The 23,561-nt window shown below is 38.6% G+C and overlaps 1 protein-coding gene across 2 annotated transcripts; it reads left to right on the forward strand.

Annotated features, from left to right (window-relative positions):
- Positions 1-20,912: 20,912 nt before the first annotated feature.
- On the forward strand, positions 20,913-22,656 carry LOC131168158 (myb-related protein 315-like). 2 transcript variants are annotated; one of them, XM_058127417.1, is made up of 4 exons: positions 20,913-21,093; positions 21,218-21,347; positions 21,490-22,079; positions 22,389-22,656. In XM_058127417.1, exons 1-3 carry the CDS (start codon positions 20,961-20,963, stop codon positions 22,034-22,036), a joined length of 810 nt encoding a protein of 269 aa, XP_057983400.1. In that variant the 5' UTR covers positions 20,913-20,960; the 3' UTR covers positions 22,037-22,079; positions 22,389-22,656. The 2 variants fall into 2 exon arrangements, with proteins under 2 accessions (XP_057983400.1, XP_057983399.1); XM_058127416.1 differs by lacking the exon at positions 22,389-22,656 and having other exon boundaries at positions 21,490-22,285.
- Positions 22,657-23,561: the final 905 nt, after the last annotated feature.

Raw genomic sequence — 23,561 nt, forward strand, 5'->3', positions numbered from 1 at the left:
TGTGCGTATATGCACTGTGTAAATTAGTACTAGAATGCATTTAACTGCCTGTATGTTGTATCATGATAACACTCAAATGTCACATACCGATATAACCTGTGTTCTTCCTTACTGAGAGGTGTCTCACCCTTACTGTATGTACATTTTTACAGGTCCTTCGGGTAACCGGAACTAGTGTCCTGGTGTAGGGTGTGTAGTGGCCGGTGTACTGCGTTAGCACTTGGGTAAGTGCTAGAACTGTAGTTTTGTTGGGTTGCCATTTTGAGTTGTATTTGGGCACCCAGTTTGTACATTTTGTTAGAGCCATGTTCTGCTCTTGTATAGACTCTGGTGTGGTACTGCATATATTGATATAGAATGAATTTTTCCGTTGCGTATATGATTATGATTGGATGTGTTTAGGATGCCTGGGAACCCCACGGGGTCGGACCCTCATCCTTTGTGCTGTATTTATGATGATTTGTATGATACAGGGACAGGTTAGATTATATTTTCACTCTCGGATCCCATTTTCGTGTTCGGGGCGTGACAACTTGGTATCAGAGCTAACCAGGTTACTAGATCTTGTAGACTTGGTTAGGCTTAGTTTTGAGTACATACCAGAGTATAGGATGTGGATATGGGTAGAGTTGGTTGAGGGTTGTTCAGTTGCTAGACCGGGAATTGTTGATGGTATTCTGTGTTTTTCCCGGGATGACGATTCCAGTAAAAGCAGGGTAGATCATTGATGACTTTCGTGTCGGTGTGATAGGACAGACCTAGACCTGGCAAGAAGTATTAACACGATTAGTGTAGATCATTGTATTAACTGTATGTGTTATAGGGATACTGATAGATTCCTATTGTGTTGCAAAATGGAGCCCAAGGATAATAATCTGGGAAGTGGCTCTGAGGAGACTGCGAGTGATGAGTCTCCTTCTGTGCCTCAGGGTTTGACGAGGCAGTTATAGCGGGAGATTAGGCGGAGTGTGAGGAGACGCGAGCGCTCTCATACTGCTGCGGGGTGCACCATTGAGAGGTTCGCACGCATGCATCCTTCGACATTCTCTGGAGGACCTAACCCGACGACAGCAGAGGACTGGATGGAAAAGATTGAGAGGATCTTGGAGGTCCTGCACTGCACGGATAGGCAGTGATTTCTTTATGCTACCTTCCAGCTGTCTAGAGAAGCGAGTCGATGGTGGACTGCAGTGAATCTATTGGAGAAGCAGAGAGCTGGTCCTGAGGAGATGACGTGTAGCCAATTCAAGGAGGTGTTCTTTGACAAATACTTCTCAGCTTTCGTACGAGATGCAAGGGCAGATGAGTTTTCTGCGCTAACTCAGGGGAGTTTGACGGTGCAGGGGTATGCGGCTCGATACATAGAGTTGTCCCGCTTTGCACCATGTATGATCTCGAGCAAGTATGAGAAGACTCGGAGGTTCAAGAAGGGTTTGAGGAAGGATATCCGCAGACTAGTGGGTATGCTTCAGATTTGCAAGTTCTCGGTGTTGGTGGATAAAGCCATGGTGATCGAGACTAGTATCCGAGAGGACGAGGTGGATCAAGAATCGAGGAAGAGGACGGTACCTTTTGGTTCTTAGACAGGATCTCGTCGAGGATCTTGGAAGAAGAGGAGCAAGGGCTCGGGTTACCGCTAGAATACCAAGCGCCAGGACTCTCAAATGAGCCAGACCGGTGGTCGTTGTACCAGATGTCATAGGTGGCACGAGGGAGAGTGCCGATCATTTGGGGGTAGTTGCTACAACTGTGGCCAACCTAGCCACATGTCTTGTGATTGTCGAGCACCGAGGCGAGACGTGCCTGTAGTTAGTGAGGACCGAGGGAGTAATCAGATACCTCGGGGAACCACTCAGACGAATACAACTCTGGCCAGAGTATACTCTCTTACTCCAGCAGGCGTTGAGCATGCAGGTAATGTGGTGACAGGTACCTTATTATTGCTTTCGAATAAAGCTTTTATTTTGTTTGATTCAGGTGCAACCCATTCTTTTGTATCTATAAATTTTGTGGGACGGTGTGAGATTAAGACTCGAGACATGAATGAGGTATTAGTTGTTACTACGCCATATGGGAGTGTATCTTTCTGTAGGAAGATGTTGATAGACTGCCCAGTGGAAATTCAAAAAAAGCTATTACCAGTGAATCTTGTGGTATACGACATGTCAGGTTCGACGTCATTCTGGAGATGAACTGGTTGTTCTCCAGTTATGTCATGATCGACTGTGGTAGAAAGGTGGTAGTTTTCAGACCTCCTAGAGAGCAGGAGTATGAGTTCATGGGATCGTGTGTACGTTTAGCGCCACAGATTCTGTCGGCACTACAGGCGAGGAGGCTACTCTTGGATGGATGTCAGGGGTACTTAGCTTGTGTGGAGGAACCGCTGCGGGGTGAGTTGAGACTCGAGGATATTCGAGTTGTTAGCGAATTCCCGGATGTGTTCCCAGATGATTTACCTGGTTTACCTCCGAATCGTGAGGTGGAGTTTGCGATAGAGTTGCTGGCTAGTAAGACACCGATCTTTAAAGCTCCGTACCGGATGGCTCCAGCATAACTTCGGGAGTTGAAGGAGTAGCTATAGGAATTACTGGACAGGGGATTCATTCGACCTAGTGTTTTGCCCTGGGGAGCTCTAGTACTGTTTGTGAAGAAGAAGGACGGGTCGATGCGGATGTGCATTGATTACCGTGAGATTAACATGATAACTGTGAAGAATCGTTATCCTTTACCTCGTAGAGATGATCTCTTTGACCAATTACAAGGGATGCGGGTCTTTTTGAAGATCAATTTGCGGTCAGGATATCATCAAGTGAGGGTTAAAGCGAAGGATGTAGTGAAGATGGCTTTCTGAACCAGATATAGCCACTACGAGTTTTTAGTCATGCCTTTTGGGTTGACGAATGCTCCGGTGGAGTTCATGGATCTGATGAATAGGGTTTTCCATGAGTACCTAGATCGGTTCGTGGTGGTATTCATTGATGACATTCTGGTATACTCGAGGAGTATGGAAGAACACGTAGAACATTTGAGGTTAGTGTTACAAATTCTATGAGAGAAGAAGTTGTATGCTAAGTTGAAGAAATGTGAATTCTGGTTGAGTCAGATTGTGTTCTTAGGCCATGTGGTTACTAGGGATGGAATGTCAGTTGATCCTAGCAAGATTGAATCTATAGTCGACTGGGTAAGGCCGAAGAATGTGCAGGAGGTTCGGAGTTTTTTAGAACTGGTGGGATACTATTGTCGGTTCGTAGAGGGTTTCTCTAAACTGTCTAGACCTCTAACTCGATTGACTAGGAAGGGAGTCCAGTTTGAGTGGACCAATGATTGCGAGCAGTGCTTTCAGGAGTTAAAGCACCAGCTGGTTACTGCTCCAGTGTTAAGCATTCCTTCAGGGGATGGTGGATTTGTGATTTATAGCGACACGTCTCTGAAGGGTTTAGGATGTGTGCTTATGTAGTAGGGTAAGGTTGTGGCGTATGCTTCTCGGCAACTGAAGAAGTATGAGAAGAATTACCCTACGCATTATCTGGAGTTGGCTGTTGTTATGTATGCACTGAAGATCTAGCGCTTTGTATGGGGTGCAGTGTGAGATCTTCACTGACCATAAAAGCCTTAGGTATTTCTTCACGCAGAAGGAGTTGAATATGAGGCAGAGGCGGTGGCTAGAGTTGATCAAGGACTACGATTGCACGATCAGTTATCACCCGGGGAAGGCAAATGTGGTGGCTGATGCGTTGAGTCGGAAGTCAGGACCTACAGCTGTATCTGCGATTGTAACTCATTGTCACATCAGAAGGGATTTGGAGAGCTCAGGTATAGAGTTGGTGGTTGGTGATCATTAGGCTTATTTTGCTGGTTTGGTGGTCCAATCGACCCTATTTGAGCGTATAAAAGCCGCGTAGGCTAGTGATGCAGAGTTGGCAAAGGCTATGGAAAAGGTATAGCAGGGATTGGCTACAGAATTTAACATCTCTGAAGGAGGTGTGTTGAGGTTTGGAACCAGACTGTGTGTTTCAAACGATGATGAGATCAGAAGGACGATTCTAGAGGAGGCGCATTGTTCTATGTATACGGTACATCCTAGTAGTACAATGATGTATTGGCACTTGCGCGAGACCTTCTGATGGTTTGGTATGAAGAAGCAAATTGCTCAGTTCATAGAGCAGTGTCTGACATGTCAGCAGGTGAAAACTGAACATTAGAGGCCGGCAGGGTTGTTGCAGCCTTTGCCTATTCCGGTGTGAAAATGGGAGCATATTTCCATGGATTTTGTGACCGGTTTGCCACCAACACTTCACGGGCAGAATGCTATTTGGGTGATCATGGATAGATTGACGAAATCTGCTCATTTCATACCGATGAAAGTTAGCTATCCTTTGAGTAGGCTAGCAAATTTGTATGTGCATGAGATTGTGAGAATGCACGGGATACCGGTGTCCATAGTATCATATTGGGACTCGAGGTTTACTTCCCGATTCTGCATGAGTTTGCAAGAGGCATTGGGGACGAAACTTACTTTCAGTACAACGTTCCACCCCCAGACTGACGGACAGTCGGAGAGGACGATATAGATATTGGAAGATATGTTGCGAGCTTGTGTGTTAGACTTCGATGGTAGTTGGATACAGTTTATGCCACTTGTGGAGTTTGCTTATAACAATAGCTTCCAATCTAGTATCGGGATGGCACCGTTCGAGGCTTTGTATGGTCGGAGGTGTCGATCTCCTTTGTGGTAGGATAAGGTTGGTAAACATCAGGTGTTAGGACCTGAACTTGTGCAGCAGGCATCTGAGAAGGTGGGTTTGATCCGGGAGAGGATTAAATCAACTCAAAGTCGGCAAAAGAGTTATGCAGATGCTCGCCACCGTGAGTTAGAGTTTGAAGTGGGAGGTAAGGTATTTCTGCGTATTGCTCTGATAAAAAGAGTGATAAGATTCAGCAGGAAGGGCAAGTTGAACCCGATGTATATCGAACCATTTGAGGTACTTAAGTGAGTGGGTCCGGTAGCCTACAGAGTTGCATTACCTCCAGCACTTTCGAGGGTCCATGATGTGTTTCACGTCTCCATGTTGAGGAGGTACATGTTGGATCCTTCACATGTGATTAGTTATGATGAGTTGGAAATTGGGGATACTTTAGCGTATGAGGAGATACCTGTTTAAGTTCTGGATCGTAAAGTTCAGAAGCTTCGTACTAGAGAGATACCGTTAGTGAAGGTATTGTGGCGAAATCACGAGGTTGAGGAAGCTTCTTGGGAATTGGAAACGAAAATACGCCGAAAGTATCCACAGTTATTTTGAGCACTTGTGCATGATCCTACTATGGGTTAGGATAGGTGGTTAGTCATCGGGAGTGTGAGTATTGTGAACTCCTGAGACTATTTTATATGTAACCACGGTATTCCTCTACCATAAGTGAGGGAATGTATGTGTATGTGTAAGATGGGATTGCACTGTGGTGATCGCCAGTTCGCTTTTGAGTTGTGTCTATGTGTATGTGTATGATGGACTGCACTGTGATGATCGCCAGTTCGCTCTTAAGTTGTGTCTATGTATTTGATTGTATGTATAAATCTGGGAATGAGAGATGGCAAATTTCAAGGGGGAAATTTTTGTAAGGAGGGGAGGTTGTAAGAACCCGAAATATGAAAAATGAGTTTAAATATTAAAAGAGGGGCAAAATTAAAAATTTCCCGAGTCAAAGAGCTATAAAGGAAATTATCATTTCTTCCAAGCTAAGCAAACTTATATTTTTATCTCTCTCTCTCTCTCTCTCTCTAAACCTCTCCCTACTCCTTCTCTCTAGAATTCTTCGCCGATCATTGACGGAATCGGAAAACGGAAGCTACCATGAGGATCGTGAAAGGATTCTCTACAACTTCTACGGATCGGAATCTCGTTTCTGAGATTTTCGGGTTTCGGCGTAAAATCGAGGTAAGGCTCAGTTTTCAATTCTGATCCGGTAGATTTGTAGGTAACTATCTTGTAAACATATTCCGTACTATGATTTGTAGGTTTTGGAACTCGGTTCGCTGTTTAGGGACCTTGGAGTTTGGGATCTGCTTACGAGGTTAAGGTAAGGGGAACTATGTTTATATTGGTTATTTTTGAAATCGGACTCGATGGAACTATGGTCCACGGTCCTATGTGTGTTTTGGCTACTCATTTGGGGGGATCTAACGGGGAAAACTATGAGTTTTTCATTATTACAGTTTTGGGAAAAAGGGGGCGACGGGCTGAATCTCGGGTTTTGTTGAAAACCGAGTATTTGTGTGATTTATACTATGATATTGGGATGGCCATGCCTTGACTTTGTTTAAACTGTATTTTTCTGAAAAACCATGATTTAGATTACCAAATGAGTGTGGTTTGTTTGGTTATATGAGCATGCATGTGTGTGTGATATGTTGAAATCCTAGTAGGAACGCAGTTCTGAAATTGGCCCAGGTACTGAGAGTGTCCGGCTCTATATCCTAGGACGTGAGCCTATTCCGGTAGATCAGGCCGAAAGGTGTGGAACCACCAGTTTAGCGTCGGTACGATGCCATGGAAGTCGGGGACTAGCCATGTGCTGGTGGCGCCGTGTTCGCGGGTTGGCTACGGGCCAACGCCGTATGTCGCGGGCCAGCTTCAGGCCGAAGAGTGTGACAACATTAAGGATTACTGATCATGTGTATGTATTGTGACGGGGCTGCATATAAATGGCCGCCGTATGTGTGCGTGTATGCACTGTGTAAATTAGTACTGGAATGCATTTAACTGCGTGTATGTTGTATCATGATAACACTCAAATACCACACACCGATATAACCTGTGTTCTTCCTTACTGAGAGGTGTCTCACCCTTACTGTACGTACATTTTTACAGGTCCTTCGGGTAACCGGAACTAGCATCGTGGTGTATGGAGCGTAGTGGCCGGTGTACTACGTTAGCGCTTGGGTAAGTGTTAGGACTGTAATTTTGTTGGGTTGCCATTTTGAGTTGTATTTGAGCACCTAGTTTGTACATTTTGTTATAGCCATGTTCTGCTCCTGTATAGACTCTGGTATGGTACTGCATATGTTGATATAGAATGACTTTTTCCGCTGCGTATATGATTATGATTGGATGTGTTTAGGATGCCTGGAAACCTAACGGGGTCGGACTCTCATCATTTGTACTGTATCTGTGATGATTTGTATGATACAGGGACAGGTAAGATTATATTTTCTCTCTCGGATCCTATTTCCGTGTCCGGGGCGTGACAAGGTGCTAGTACCTTCCCTTTACATAACTTTACTCTCGAATCCAACTTGGAAACGCAAACTAGTGGCTATTTATTTCCTTGGACCTAGGAATAGTTTAGAGGCCAATGAACTCGTAGCATATTAAATAGGTGTTTTAACCTCACTTAGACTTAAAATAAGTTACCGGTGACTCCATTGGACTACATTGTGACCCATTTCTCACCATATATTTCCCCCTTTCATATGATTGCAAGTTTGCAATACAATCAACAATTTTTTTTAAAGCTCTATTATATTATTATTTATAATGATTTATTTAGTATGCTTTTTTTTAAACCTTAAACTATTTCTGTAAAAAAATTAGAAAATTTAATATACTATATATCATGAACAAAAAATTATTATTAATTTTACCATATTTATCTAGCAATTCAAAATAATCTATAGTGAGCTAAAAGAATGTTAGAGACCTAAAAAGAATTGAACTAAATTATAAAAAAAAAATAAGTAAAAATATAAAGTGTTAGATTACTACTTTACCTAAAACTTTAAGTTGTTAGGTTGTGAGCCAACAATGTATATCAAGTTTTAATACTCCCCCGCACGTGCATCTCGACAACACGTGGAAAGATAAACACACGATCAATAACACCGATTATAGGAGACACAATAATTTTTTTAAACTCCACAAAATAAATGCGGACAACAAGACTAGAACTCAGGACCTCCTAAAAATCGATTTTGATACCATGTTAGATTTCCACTTTATCTAAAAATTCAAACTGTTAGGTTGTGAGCCAAGAATGTATATCAAGCTTTAACATAAAGAATTAACTAATTTAATCTATAAAATAACAAAGATATATTCCACATATTGCGTGTGAATAATGACTAATACTAGCTTATTAGTAAAATTAACCTTTGCTATCACCAAAACATCAAGGTTAAAGAAACATCTCCAAACGTAGAGGTAAGACAATTACATTATGCATAGGTGTATATTCTCTTGATATGGTGCCAGAATTTTATTCACGAAACCATTACATTTATCGATTCATCTGTATATCTAAGGTGGTTTGCAAATTTGACGCGAAGAAAGCATATCAGATGTAAACTATTCTTGTGATTGGGAACCCAAAGTTTATACTTAAAATTTGAATTTGCTTGAATTTGGACAAAACATATTATAAAATTAAACTAATCTCTATGTAAATTCACACAAATTCAAGTTCAAGACTTCAAACCTATATTACCAAATACAACCTATAACGTTTTGGAGCTTGAAACTGAAATTAGATGGAGAATACAAATCAATTGACCCAATTATTTAGAAGGAGAATATAGGTATTTTTGTTCTCCTGTGATCAAATGAGCAGCATTTTGTTCATGAAACCATTGCATTTTTCAACTCATCTCTATCTCTAAGGTGGTATGCAAATTTGACGAGAAAAAACCATATCCGATATAAACTCGCCCCATGTTTGGGAACTTAACGTTTATATTTAAAATTTGAATTTGTGTGAATTTAAATAAAAATATAGTATAAAATTGTACTTAACCTTGTTTAAATTCAAACAAATTTAAATTCAAGGTGTGAAATCTATGATTTCAAACATAGCCTATAACTCTTTTAGGGCTTGAAACGGGAAATGGATGGAGAAAAAAAAGATCAATTGACCCAATGATTTAAAAGGAGAATATCTTCTTATGGAGATCAATTGAGAAAAAACACAAATTATTGTAGCTACTCATATTCTTTGTACTTATGACTCACTATTAATAAAAAAATTAATTAAGTGCAAGAATACCTAACACCCATTGGCTCTCAGTATATATAGCTAAGTTGTTGGTACATCAATTTTGTTACTCATTCAACATGTGTGTCTTTCTTGGAAATTATGCGAGTACTAAAGATTATTAATTAAACCCATCTGTTTGGCAAACAAGAAAATAAAAACCAGGGAAAAAGGAAAAGTCAAAACTGTGTTGTTGTGATGTCCTTGATTTTGCATATTAAAAGAGGCATCTAAAGGAATATCTCACATATTAAATCTGTTCATTTGAATGAGTTACACTTTCAAACCTTAAAAAATTAGGAAAAGTACACCTTCATAACTGAGAGAAAAGATGGGAAAAATTCCAACTTTCCCGGAAAATTGTGGAAATGTCACTCTCATTATAAATAATCAAGTTTCTACTGCAATTATTTGATTTCTAAAAGATGGGATTTAAAAAATGATCATGAGGGTCACGCTATCAAGTTAAAACCTAATATAATGTTTTTCTTGTGTGATGATCACCATTGAGAAAAGATACCAGTGCTGCTCCAAAGAATGGATAAATTTCTTAAGGAACTTCTGATAATTGCTTTTGATCAATGGGATCACATATTTTCCTTTTTTTTTTTTTATATATATATTTTTTATATGAGCTCATGGTTTACTCTCCTAAAATTCTGATTATCAGGCTTGCGCTTGATTTGTGAACTTATAAATTTGATACTCTCTATAAGCATTTTTTTTTTTTGGGTAAGCAATAGTATCAAAGTCCTTTTAAGTTATTTCCTAAAGAACTTCCACATTTATCCAAGTAGCACTACATGTGAAGTAGGAATCCATAATTATTAATAGACGCTATTCTTTCCTTTTTTGAACCAAAGCCCATGTTCAATGGTAAAATTGTTACCATGTGACCTAGAGGTCACAAATTCGAGGCATGAAGACAATCTTGTTGGAGATATGACTCATATTTGAGTGGAACGTATGCACCAAAGAAAGCATAGTGATACAAAGAACAAGGAGGCTAGTTGTAGGATCAAACCGACGGATTGGTCAACGGTATGAAAGATGGTTTGCTTTCGGTATCAAACCGTTAACGGTTTCAGTCTACAGGAATAGCTCTCGATATCAAACCTTCAACGGTTTCGTTTGACACAAGTTATGGATTTTTGAATCTGTGATCAATAGATTGGGCGATTTTGGAGGATTTTCCTCTGAGGGATTGCTACAGAAGTGTTTTAGTTATAGTAGAAGTCTTCTATACGCATAGGGTTAGTATTTAATCAATATTTGTAACCCTTGTTTGATAAGCTTTGTAAGCTTCACATGAGATGATGAAAATCTAACTGCTTGCTCCTGTGGGCGTCGGCAAATTGTCGAACCAAATAAATTCTTGTGTTGTGTTTGATTTATTGCTTTCCTTAGTCATTGTAACTGATTGATAATTTCCATATTGTTCATCATTGAGTGCTTGGATTACTTGTTGCGGTTTGATTCGAGTTTGCGACGTTCTTCCACTGCGCATTTGCATCAACAATTGGTATCAGAGTATCAATTTTCAACAATTGGTATCAAAACTATTGGTTGCAATGGCTGGGATCTCTTCGGTGAAGTTTGATGTTCATAAGTTCAATGAAACAAGAAATTTCAGACTTGGGTAAAGAAGGGTTAAGGACTTGTTGGTGCAGTAAGGTATGGTAAAGGCACTACACGAAAAGAAGTTGGAAGACAAGGATGACACGAGTTGGAAGGATGTGGAAGTGAAAGCTATGTCTACTACCAAGCATTGTTTGGCTAATGACTTGATGTATCACGTCATAGATGAGAAATCGCCAGTAGCTGTTTGACTAAAACTGGAGCGCCAGTACATGTCCAAGTCATTGACGAATAAGTTGTATCTTAAGAAAAAACTATATAGGCTTAAGATGGTAGAGGGTTCGGACCTGTCTCAGTACATCAACATATTCAATTATATCATAAGTGATTTGAAGCGAGTTGATGTGAAGTTTGAGGAAGAAGACAAGGCATTAATGCTGCTTAATTCCTACCTACGTCTCCTACGTATGAGAATCTGGTTTTGACTCTGACATAGGGGAAAGAAACCCTGGAGTTGGAGGATATTACGAGTGCGTTATTGGGGTTCCATCAGAGGAAGAATGCCTGCGATGAGAGTTCACAAGGTGAAGGGCTCGTGGCAAAGGGTAATTAGGATTATAGGAGAGGCAAGTCCTGGAGTGTATTGATTATGCATCAAAGTTCCATAATTAGGCATTTAAATTCCTACATTAAAGATTATAATTTTAATTAATGCCAAAGTATGTTCAATATTTTAATAGTGAGTTCAAATTATAATATTTGGAATCTTATTCAATAATTTACTGATTTTTGTATTTTTTAATATTGTAGGAAATTTTTGGAAATTAAGTCCGGAATTAAAAATGTTAGAGAGACCGTGCATAATGAGCTCGAAGAGTTGGAATTTGAAATTGGAAGGCCGACTAAGTTTTTTAATTGGAAACAAATTGGAAAATAATTGGAAATTAAATTCAGAATTGAGAAATGCCATGTATGTTTGTGAGGCTAGCTGAGCTTGGAGGTCAAACACAGGAGAAGCTTGAATGAGCCGCGTGCGTGAGAGGACTTGAAGTCATGTGCATTAAAGAAAACTCGAGCTATACATGTGAAGAAACAAAGGAAGTTGTGCATAATGGGCTTAATTAAATTCAATGGGAGTTATTTTTTAATTAAAGAGGAGCTTGTGGGCCATCCATGCAAGTGAGCTTGTCATGGGTCTCTTGGAGACTAGTGGGTGGTGTGTGCGTTGGAGATGGGTGTGCCTGCATGATCGTGTGAGTGTGGCTGGTAGCTGGACTAGCCATGCAAAAGTCGTGTGAGCTGGGCTACAAATGGAGAAGCATGCAATGTAGTAGCTGGGTTGAAGTTGTGAACGAAAGCTAGCCCGCGCATGAAGACAGCAACATGAAAAACCCATGCGATTAGGTGCTAAGAGGCATGCATGAAGGAATTCTTGGAGTGGGCTTTAAGTGAGTGAGGGCTTCATGGCTTGCATGTGATGTGACTGGTCCATGTAGTGAAGAAGCCCATGCGCTTGGTTTCTTTTGAAGGGTTGGGTGTGCATATTAATCCAAGGGGGAGTAGCCGCACGAGAGAAGGTCATAGGGAGTAGGGCTTATTATTTATTAGGGTTTTGTTTTTGGTTTTTTGGGGGGGGGGGGGGCGGAGTAGGAGGTTCGAGCGCCGTAGCTCTTTCTGGGAACCCGAGCAGCTCTGGCCTGCTCACTCTCTGCAACTCTCTCTCTTCTTGCTCTCTCTCTCTCTCCTCTCTCTCTCTCTCTTTCTCTCTCTCTCTCTCTCTCTCTCTCTCTCTCAAATTAATTAGTTTTGCTACTTGTTATTTACATTACTGATAATTTAAGTTGATTATGGCATTGAATGTTTATGTTTAAAGTATTATTGGGTTTATCTCATCACTCTCTCATCTTATCTCTCATCTCTCTTTTCTTTCTTGAGGTTATTTGAATCTAGCGTTTATTTAGTTATTTTCATGCATCTTAAATCTTTAGGTAGGGTTTAAATTTCATTGCAAAAATCTCAAACATCTCAGGAACCGAATTTGAACTGTGTTCAGTAAAATTTTCTTTTCTTATTTTCTTTTGGATTTACACAACATTTGGGATTAAACTACATACCTTGAGGAGACGATCTGACCCTTAGGCTAATTATTACATGACTGAACTCCTATACTTGGAATAACTTTCGAACTGCTCATTTTTAGAGTGAGTCATGGATCAAGTGGTAATAAAACTCAGTCGCAATCCAAGAGGAAGAAGGGCATTCACTGTTTTAAGTACGAGAAAATAGGGCACATAAAATCAGATTCTAGGGTGGAGGAAGGGGAATGAAGAAATTCAAGAGGGTTCGTCAAAATCTACAAATGTAGTGAAAGAATGAAACTTAGCGAGCAGTGACTGTGATATGCTTTATGTTTCATCAGGTTCAGAATGCCTTGTGGATTCTTGGATCCTAAACTCGGGATGTTATTTTCACATGACGCCTAACAAAGCCTGGTTCACCACTTATAGATTGGTGAGTTCTGGTTTCATTTTGATGGGAAACGATGTGGTTTGAAAAGTTGTCAGAATGAGGGATATCAGAATCAAGATATATGATAGTTTGGTAAGTACGTTATGTGGTGTAAGACATATACCTAATATACAGAAGAATTTGATATCATTAGGCACTTTGGATTATAACGGGTATAGTTAAAAGTCTGAAAATGGGACGATAAAGGTGTGTAAAGGCATCTTGATGGTGATGAAGGGACAAAGGTTAGTAGGGAATCTTTATGCACTTCCAAGTAACATAGTTATAGGTGGAGCTACAACTAAAAGTTCTATGTCAGATGACATCATTTTTGTGTAAAACAACCACACACAAATGGAGAGTATTCTTAACTACATTATTTTGGATGTTTGGGTACCAGTAACGGCAGCATCATGGGTTGGACATGGTACTTCGTGAGTTTATCATGAAAGGTTTGGGACTTGTGGCTGAGGTGGAATACCAGACCGGGTAAGATTTCCTTAAGTCAAATATTGGAGCTGAGTACACTGTTGTTCAAGGAGTTTTGTGAGCATGGCTGGTTGTATGCAGGGCTTGCAAGGATCTTCTTGGTAAAGTCAGCATGTATGGTGTGTTTCTCAATTAACCAATCACCAAAGGTATCACTAAATGGGAGAGTTGCAGGGGAGACTTGTATAGGTTATGTGGTAGACTTCTATGGTTTGAGAGAGTTTCGATGTCCAACCGTATACGTTTCTAGTGAGGCGAGATCTAAGCTTGGTGCAATATCCAGACGTGTTGACTTTTTGAGTCTGTTTCCTATTTTGATTATGACAAACCATAATATCTTATATGTGTGCTAAGTGTATGAACATGTTTACTTTTCTTAGCACAAATGATAGATGAGATATGGAAGTCGAGAAGCACTTAAACAAGCACATCATTCGGTGCAATCCACGCCATTGCAAAGGAGCAAAGCATGAAGTTTTTTTTGTTTTTCTTTCAAGTTGTAATGTAATTGTAATAAGTTTTTTTTTATGGTTTGTAATAATTTGCATATCATGCATAATAGGTTTAAATGCTCAAAAGGCCATAGACTCGATTGATCGACGCCGAATTTTTGGCCTTAATTTAAAAGCTTACGCTGTAGACTAACTCTTGGTCCCCAAGCACCTCATGAAAAATCCCTTTAACTCACATCAATAGGGATTTAAATTAGGTCTTTATTTTAGCCAAATATGGTTTTTGGACAGATTCAGTCGATCGAACCTTGGCAGTGTAAAATGCCTTAGTCGACTGAACTGGGTGGAAGTCAACGTTTTGACTTCGCTCAGTCGACTGTATCTTTTTGAACGTATCTTCCACAATCAACTGAACTCACATGTGTCTGACCCCATACAACTTAGTCGACCAAACTTTTTGTTCGTTTGTGATTGAGTCGACCGAACCATATGAATAACAGACTGAATTTCAGATATAGTTGACCGAACCTCGAATGTTTTCAAAATCGCCTTGAATACAGTTGACCATATTCGTAGTTCAAAATCTTCACGGTCAACCGAACTTGACAATAGGGTCGACCAAACCATGAATACGGTCAACCGAAACTCTCGGGTTGCCATATTTTTAACCACGGTAATAAGCACTAATTAGGGGTTAACTTTTTGCTAAACTTTTTCAAAATCCCCAATAGGTTCCCAACGATCAAAATTTGAGGGATATCTATATATACCCCCTCATTTGCCTTGATTAGCAACGAAATTAGCAAAAGTAATTAGGAAAAATTCTCTCAAATCTTTTATACCTCTTTTGCTATACTCAATATTCCAAACATATTTTTCATACTCTCTTACATACTTAATAGCAAATATCGTTTTGAAATAAAGAGTTTGTTTTTCTAGTCCTCCTCACTTGCAAATCAACTGCAAGGTGTAAGAAGATTTGATTGTTTTATTATGTGTATATTTCAAATCATTTCCTTGACATTACTCTCTCATATTCATGCATATTTGAAAAACCTCTTTTGAGAATTTTGCTTGATTGTTTATTCTCATAATATTTCTTATATAAATATTTGATTGAGAATAACTTGTTTTTAGCTTCCAAGTCTTTGCATTCAAATTATAAGACTTGAGAGCTTGCATATTTTATTTGATCAATCTTTTGCAAGCTTAAACTCTAAGTATTTGTTGTGATTATATTTGATAAAATATTAGTGTGATACTTGATTAGGGTTTTGAGGTAACCTTGAATATTCACTTGTTGAATATATATATATTATCTTGAATTAAATTCTCAAGATCTCATTTGAGCATAAATACTATTATCTGTGAGTGCATCAATTATTGTTTGTGCGTATTGGTACATATTTGCTTAGTTGAGAAGCAATTGAAATTGTAAACAAAATTGTATTGATTATCTGTTGTATTCCAGGTGTGGCCTGAGTGGGTGTTGATCTAGCCCATAAGGATCGGTTGTAAAGGTTGATGTCAACCCTAGTAATTTGACTTGGTATTGTAAACAATGTCGTTCCACTCGTTAAGTAAGCATTAGTGGAATTCTCGAACTTGTGCGTTGAGGCGGGGACGTAGGCAGTATTCACCGAACTTTGATAATATATCATGTGTCTACTGTTAATTTCCAGCACTTTATATTTCTGCACATGTATGTTATATTCGATATAATGTGAATGTTGCGCATGATTTAATTTCTGCATATTACTTTTATCGACGCAATTGGTATATGCTTAGAAAGACCCTAGGTTTGGATTACTGATATCTGGTTCAACCTAGGCAAAAGTTTAAAAATTTCAATTCACCCCCCCCCCCCTCTTGGGAATACACCAATTCCAACAAGACGGTACATTTTTCTTGGGTATAAGTAAGATTGGTTCAAGCTGTGTGATCCAATGACAAACAAGGTGGTGATTAGTGGAGACATGGTTTTAGAGATTAAAGTCATGGTGCAACGTACTCAGGTAGATGAAGAGAAATAGGTGCTAGAACGTTGTAACAACAACGAGCATGTTATACAGATGGATTTAGAGACTCAGGGCAGAAGTACGGGGAGTTCTAACTCGAGAAACCAACTGTATCACAGTATAAAATGGAGTAAAAAGGAGATTGTGATGCATACAGAGTTACAGATTCAGGGCAAATATGAAAATTTTCATATTGCAAGGAGTTCTAACTCGGGAGACTAGCAAGATCACAATGAGCCTAAGTGCACTATTAGGTCACCGCTCAAGTATGAGTTTGAAGACCTAATGTCTTATGCATTCATCACTACCAGCAAGGTTCCTACTATTTTTCAAGATGCGGTGCACATCAAAGGGAAAAATAGATGGATGAGTGTTATGGTAGAGGATATGGAGTTACTACATACAAATCATGTGTGGGAAATGGTGGAGCTTCCAAGGGGGAAGAGGGTGATAGGATGCATGCAAGTGGGTAATTATTCTATTATTTTATGTGAATTACATGCCAATTGTCAAGAAGATTCCAACTTGGGTTAGTCAGTTGGTAACTCTGTTGAGAAAGTAAGTTGACATGAAGGATTTAGGTGCTACCAAGAGGATTCTTAGGTTGGATATTCACAAGTATAAAGCTACAGGGAGATTGAGGTTATCTTAAGGTGGTTGTGTGGACAAAACTGCAGGGAGATTGTGGTTATCTCATGGTGGTTTTATGGAGCAAGTGTTGGAGAGTTTTAGCATAGTTAATGTTAAACTAGTCACCGGTATGCCATTGGAAAATTAAAGTACTTAAGGACAAACGATGATGTTTGGGACATGTCAAAAGTTTCCTATACCAGTGCAGTGGGGTGGTTCGGCGGGCAACAGAGTGATCCGTCAGTTGTGAGATTTGTGAATGTAGACTACATAGGAGACTTGGAAGACAGGAGGTCTACAACAGAATATGTTATGGGAGGGTCTATTTGTTGGAAGTCTAGGGTACAGTATCAAGTTGCACTTTTAATAACTGAGTCGGAGTACTTGCCGGTGGCTGAAGCTGCTAAGGTAGCATTTTGGTTTAAAAGATCGTTTAAAGAGCTAGGTGTTTAGCTAGCTAGGTGGAGTTCCTGTTACCAGGGACAAGTTCAAGCGTTGCTTGGACTTGGTTTACGTCTCTAGGTGTTAGATAGGAGGCGGTCCCAATCTACTAGCTCTGGTGGAGCATCGGGGTTATGCTTTCAATTTTCTTCTAAGTGGTGAATATTTGCCAAGGTGGAGATTGTTGGAGATGTGACTCATATTTAAGTGGAACGCATGCACCGGGTAAAGCATAGTGATGCAAAGAATAAGGAGGCTAGTTGCAAGATCAAACCATCAACGGATTGGTCAACAGTATGAGAGACGGTTTGGTCTTGGTATCAAACTGTTGATGGTTTCAGTTTGAAGGAATAGCTCTCGACATGAAACCGTTGACAATTTCGTTCAGCGCAAGTCACAGATTTTTGAATTGGTGATTAGTAGATTGAGCGATTTTGGAGGATTTTCTTCTAGTGGATTTCTACAAAAGTGTTTTAGTTACAGTAGAAGTATTATGTGCATATAGGGTTAGTATTTAATCAATATTTGTAACTGTTGTTTGAAAAGCTTTGTAAGCTTCACATAAGATAGTGAAAATCCAGTCACTTGATCCCATGGATAGTTAATTTTCGTATTGTTCACCGATGAGTGCTTGCATTACTTGTTCCAGTTTGATTCACGTTTGTGAGGTTCTTCCGCTATGCATTCACATCAACAATTGGTATTAGAGTGCCAATTTTCAACAAGCATCTTACTAGGAACAACCTCTTACCAAAATGTAAGGTGAAGTTGCATATTATAAATCCATCGTGATCTATTCCTTCCTAGATCTTGCATACAAGAGAAATTTGTGTGCCAAATTGCATGCCTTCTATTTTTTTTTTTTTTGTTCATACCTTTTCCGATAGGATGATTGATGCCCCTAAGAAGCACCATTTTATTTTTTTTTGGCACCAATAGCCTTTGTTTTTTTTTTTTCTTTTCCCTCTCATTTTTTGCCTTTTTTTTTATAATTATTTTTGCTAATTCGGAACGATAACCTATACAAACCCTTCAAATCCCTTCATAAAGTACCAAAAAATGAAAATTACAGAAAATAAAAACTATATTAAACAACTCCAATTAGCATTCGCACCTTTAGTCATCTAATGGAAGTATGTTTTTATATATATATATATATAGTCTAAACCCTAAAAGTGCAGTTGCAAGTGTCATTTCACAAGTGCAGTATAATATAAACACAAATACATACATATCATATCATATCATATCATATCATATCATATTATATATGTGTGGGAATATGCATATATCTTATATATATGTTTAGAAGATTTGGCTGAACTAGCATATCTAATGAAATATGCGGAGGCAGGGGAAAGAAATTAACAATGTAACACATTCATAAGGAGCATTATAGTGGAGAGTATCAAAGTGAACGTGTTCCTCACCTCCAGACATCCACCATAACTATTGTTTGATTAATTTGTCTATTACCTTTTTTTTCATGTGAACGTGCCTCTCAAATATTCGATACTTGCATGCATGAATTCAGATTTCGTGCATGAACCTCCACTTTCTATTCTTCCCCCCCCTAAAAAAACAATTCAACTTTCTTTTTTATTCATGTTTCTCCATGAATGATGAAATCATCCCATTCGGCTTCATGCGATTTCATTTCTTATACGTCCCGTTTGATTTTTGAAATGGAATAGAATGAAAATTTGAATGAAAAACATGATAAATCGAGTCTAATCGCATCCATAACTGGTGTTAACTTGTACCCTAAAATTATGCACGCACTCCCATAATAAATACAAAATAGATACAACAAATTTACATGATTAAATATTATGCCTACTTTCAAAAAATTGCTATGTACGCAATTTCCAACCTATTGTCGAAGTAAAACCATCTTCGGATTTCAATTCTTAGCTGATATATATATATATATATATATATATATATATATATATATATAATCTCATGTAAAAACCCTAAAATACACTCAGATGACAATACAATTACATTACGTCCTGATAATTCTAAATACATGTAATTTTCAATATTTTTTTTAAGTGAATAATCCTTCTATTTGTGGGTCATAGCCCACCAATACCCTTTAATTACTCCTTATTTTGTTTTATTTTATTTGCATTCCAAGGATAGAAGTTGCATTAAACTTGTAATGATCACATTGGGTAATCTCCCTTTTTTTTTCTTTTTTTTCATAAAACCTTTTTTGGAGCTTGTTGTAGAAGCTATGGGGGCCTGACCATTTTAACATGTAGCACATGGTGACCCTTCTGTTCCCTATAAAGGCCACTGCGGTCGCCCTTTGTCCTTTCCAAAGGGTCCCTGGCTGACCTTTTTGTGTTCATCATATCATTGCTCACAAAGTCGGTGATTTGGACTTTTCACTTAACCATAAACTAATCATAGTAGATTAATTTTGAGTCAAATCACTGATAATCCTTTTATTTTAACAGATGCTTATGTTAATAAGCAACCCAACAGTGCTAATTTAAGTAATCCATGTGTTTTCATCACTTTGAAGTCAATTATCAAGAAAGGTAATGTACTTAATGGAAAAATTATCTTTCATTGTATTTGAGGCATAGGTTCCAATATGAGATACAAAAGCCAAACTCACAAAATAAATAAGGTCATTAATAGGGGTGTGAATGAGTAAAGCTCACTCGCGAACTATTTGAATTTGACTTGTCCCCAAACTTGACTCAAACTCGATTCGAGGCACTTGAGTATTTTCAACGAGTCGAGTTCAACCTCAATAATAGTACTCAAATCAAGTTTCGAGCCTAATTGAGCCTTTTAATTTTATTATTTTTATATTATATCATATAATATATATTTTATGAAGATATTTAATATTTTATGTATATTACATATATTTTATATGTGTATTTAATACTAATTTATAACCGAATCTAAATTAATCGAATCGAGCTTGAGTTTTATGAACTTGTAATCGAGTTAAACTCAAGTTTAATAATTATAAAATCGATAAAGTTTGAATATTTTACTGTGTCTATTCGATTTGACTCGAATACAGCAAGCCAAAAATTTCACAAAGGAACCAGAATTTAATTTCTTCTATATACTTACTGAACTTCTTTTGAGGCATTTTAATTGGCTTAACTAAAGTTGACTCACAAGCTAATTAACTATGCAGGATTATCAATTTCATTTCAATCATGAAATGAATATATGTGGGGTGAGAAATTTTTTAAGTCTGAGATAGAAGAGAGAGTTGGCTCCAATGACAAAGCTGGCCAGCCTCACGGGGCCAATGAATTCCATCAATCCCATTATTTTTTTAGGCACCCTCTTACTAAACAAAAAGAGAAAAACCAATTTGGAGAAGACTTTGGGTTTGGGTTTTAGCTACAAAAATAAAAAATAGAGTTTGTCAACGAGGACGACCCACGTCTGGTTCTTCCTGTTCTTGCATATACGACACTCTCCATAGCCCAATTGAGGGTTGTGGTGGCCATTATATTATTACAGACACTTAATGCTTTTGAGCCATCCTTTGATCTTAATGCTTTCCATTCAATCATGAATCCCCCCTCTTCAACAACACTTCACTTTTTTATGTCTCTGGCTTAACTGGCAGCATCTTTGCTTGGGTTATAAGCCTCTCTCCGGCCTGTCGCCATCGATCTCGGCTGCTGCTTCGGTCGCTCAAACTCTCTAGAGAAACAATATTTCTCTAGCCCTCACTCTTGCCTCTCTGCAGATTGATTAATTGAGTTTATTTGTGGCTGCTGTTGCTACTGCTGCTGCTGCTGCTGCTGCCTAGGTAGCTTGGATTTTGATTAACATGGGAAGGCAGCCTTGTTGTGAGAAGATTGGGTTGAAGAAAGGTCCGTGGACGATCGAGGAAGATCACAAGCTCGTGAACTTTATCATCAACAATGGTATCCATTGCTGGAGAATGGTTCCCAAGCTTGCAGGTGCCTTTCAATGAAAACTCTTTCTGTTTATCTCTCAAAAGTTCTTAGATTGATTTTATTCGCTGTAATGGTTGAAGTATTAATTGTTAAAGATGGTGGGCATTCTTAATTTTTGGTGATGAAGGTTTGCTGAGATGTGGAAAGAGCTGCAGATTAAGATGGATTAATTATCTGAGGCCAGACCTTAAGAGGGGGGCACTCTCAGAAATGGAGGAAAACCAGATTATCCAACTTCATGCACGACTCGGTAATCGGTAATACACTAATATGTGACTTTCTTTCTTGTTCCTAACTTCGAAACCGAATTGTTGGATATTAGCCAAGTTAATGGGATTGCGGTTAGGTTGTTTTAAGTCATGGTTTACTTTCTTCTGACACGTTTGAGGTCTTTTGCAGGTGGTCTAAGATCGCTTCGCACTTCCCCGGTCGCACGGACAATGAGATTAAAAACCACTGGAATACTCGAATCAAGAAAAGGCTAAAGCTCCTTGGATTAGACCCTGTGACCCACTTGCCCATTCAGCAAAATGATAAGGCTGATGACAAAATTGAGACATTTCCGGAAGAGTCTAATTCGTCTAAAGAGCAGGAAGAGAGCACGGAGGTGAAGACGAATGAAGATACTAACGATCAAGCCCACGAACTCACAGGATCCAGCGAGAAACGAAATGAGGACGTAACCGCTGAGGATCTTTTGGATAATTATGAAATGCTGCTTGGAAGCTGGGATATGGGTTTGTGGCTGAACCAAGAAAACAACACTCCCAAAGCATGCAGTCCTTCATTTTCCCTGGAAAATTCTCTCAACCCTTCGAGCGGCGAATCGTCCTCCCTCCAAGAAGACCCTCTCCAACAATGGGTTGACAGTGTGGACTCTTTGCTCACATGGGATGGCTTCAATCACCTGCAAGAAGAGCTTTTCTTCTTGGATCAAAACCAATGAACATATTGATCATCATCCTTTCCTGTCCTCTAGTGTCTCTAGGGTCAGTGATCACTAGAGCAATTATAAAAAAATAAAATAAACCAAAAAAGAAAGTTAAAGTTGAAGACTAATGTGATTAATTGCTTTTGTTTGATCTATGAAGTTCTTTTCCTCTCTCTCTTTCCTTTCTGTTTTATGATCATTCTTGAAAATTGTATCATAACAGTGTCATGTTTTCCTATTATATATGCATTTGATCTTTGTAATATTTGTTCTTTTAATTGTCATCTGATTTATGCTTTTCATATACAAATATTGCTTCCAACCATTATGCCATTAATTAAACTTTCTCTGCGGTCTTCTTTTGCAGATGCGTACTTTTTTCTTTGGGCTCATTTTCAGAACCTCTTGATTGATTAATCATGCAGTATGCATGATTTAAGCTAGCTTATTGTGGCCTTAAGAAAATTCAAGCATATATGTCTCAACATTTTTAACTTATATGTGAAGAAAGTGGCAAACTGTAGTCTGGGAGACAGAAGGTAGCTTGTGAATGTATGCAGAGAGCAAATTTCAATGATAGCGATTGTTCTTCTAATCATTCTATAATATCATATGTATAAACTTTCTTACATGCTTAATTAGCTTGCAATTTTTAACTATATATCGCTTGTCTGTTGGGACTGCTGACTGATATAACATTGATATTGGGTATTGTTTACTTATTGTCGGAGGGAACTAGGGAGATTAGGACGGTTCGTGCCAAGCATTGAAAGCATATTAGAGTTGTCAGGCTTTTGTTTTATATGCATATATACTTATCGATAAATGATCCTATACGGTCGATATTTGATCAAACCCACGAAATTTCATCCTACCCTGCAATGGCATTAGTCATGACAGACCATGAATCATCCTAGTTAATTTTTGAATGTGTAATAAACTGTGCAGGACCCTAACTCCCTCTACTTGAATTTGAGGTTGATGTTACAGATAAATCTTAGTAGTTCTCAACAGAGTCTTAAACCCTACACCTTAGGGTTTTGGCTACCCAAATGTCAATGTTTCTTCTTGACCCTTTTTACTACTTAGGGTTTGGGCAGCCAAATGTCAATTAATGTTTCTTCTTCATCCCTTTTCTCTAAAATGCCAAACTTCACCCACCTATGCAGCACTCATTATAACTAGCTTCGAGGTTGTGAAAAGGAAAATGCATTGAAGTCATGTTCAAGAATTTTAATAGAAACATTTGTGAAATCAAGTTCAACCTAAACCCTAATCTATACCTATACATACATACATATATATATATATATATATATATATATATATATATTCAAGTTTGAACAACTGTATATTAGAATCCATTCAATTCTAACTCCAATCATTAACCAAAGCATTTTAATCAAACTCACACCAACCCCACCTCCCCTTTTCTTCTTTCAAAACAAACAAGCTTTGCTGAGTGTGTAACTTAGACTGAATATTCATAATTTAAGACCCATTTGGCGATTGTGGCCTAAACTATTACCACTTGCTTATT

This window comes from Malania oleifera, chromosome 11 (assembly GCF_029873635.1).
Source record: "Malania oleifera isolate guangnan ecotype guangnan chromosome 11, ASM2987363v1, whole genome shotgun sequence".
Lineage (NCBI taxonomy): Eukaryota > Viridiplantae > Streptophyta > Magnoliopsida > Santalales > Ximeniaceae > Malania > Malania oleifera.

Excerpts from the sequence above, each read along its gene's own strand:
- LOC131168158 (XM_058127417.1), top strand. The coding sequence starts at position 20,961 with ATGGGAAGGCAGCCTTGTTGTGAGAAGATTGGGTTGAAGAAAGGTCCG. Across the intron at positions 21,094-21,217 it reads AATGGTTCCCAAGCTTGCAG|GTTTGCTGAGATGTGGAAAG; the intron begins GTGCCTTTCAAT and ends TTGGTGATGAAG. Across the intron at positions 21,348-21,489 it reads CATGCACGACTCGGTAATCG|GTGGTCTAAGATCGCTTCGC; the intron begins GTAATACACTAA and ends GGTCTTTTGCAG.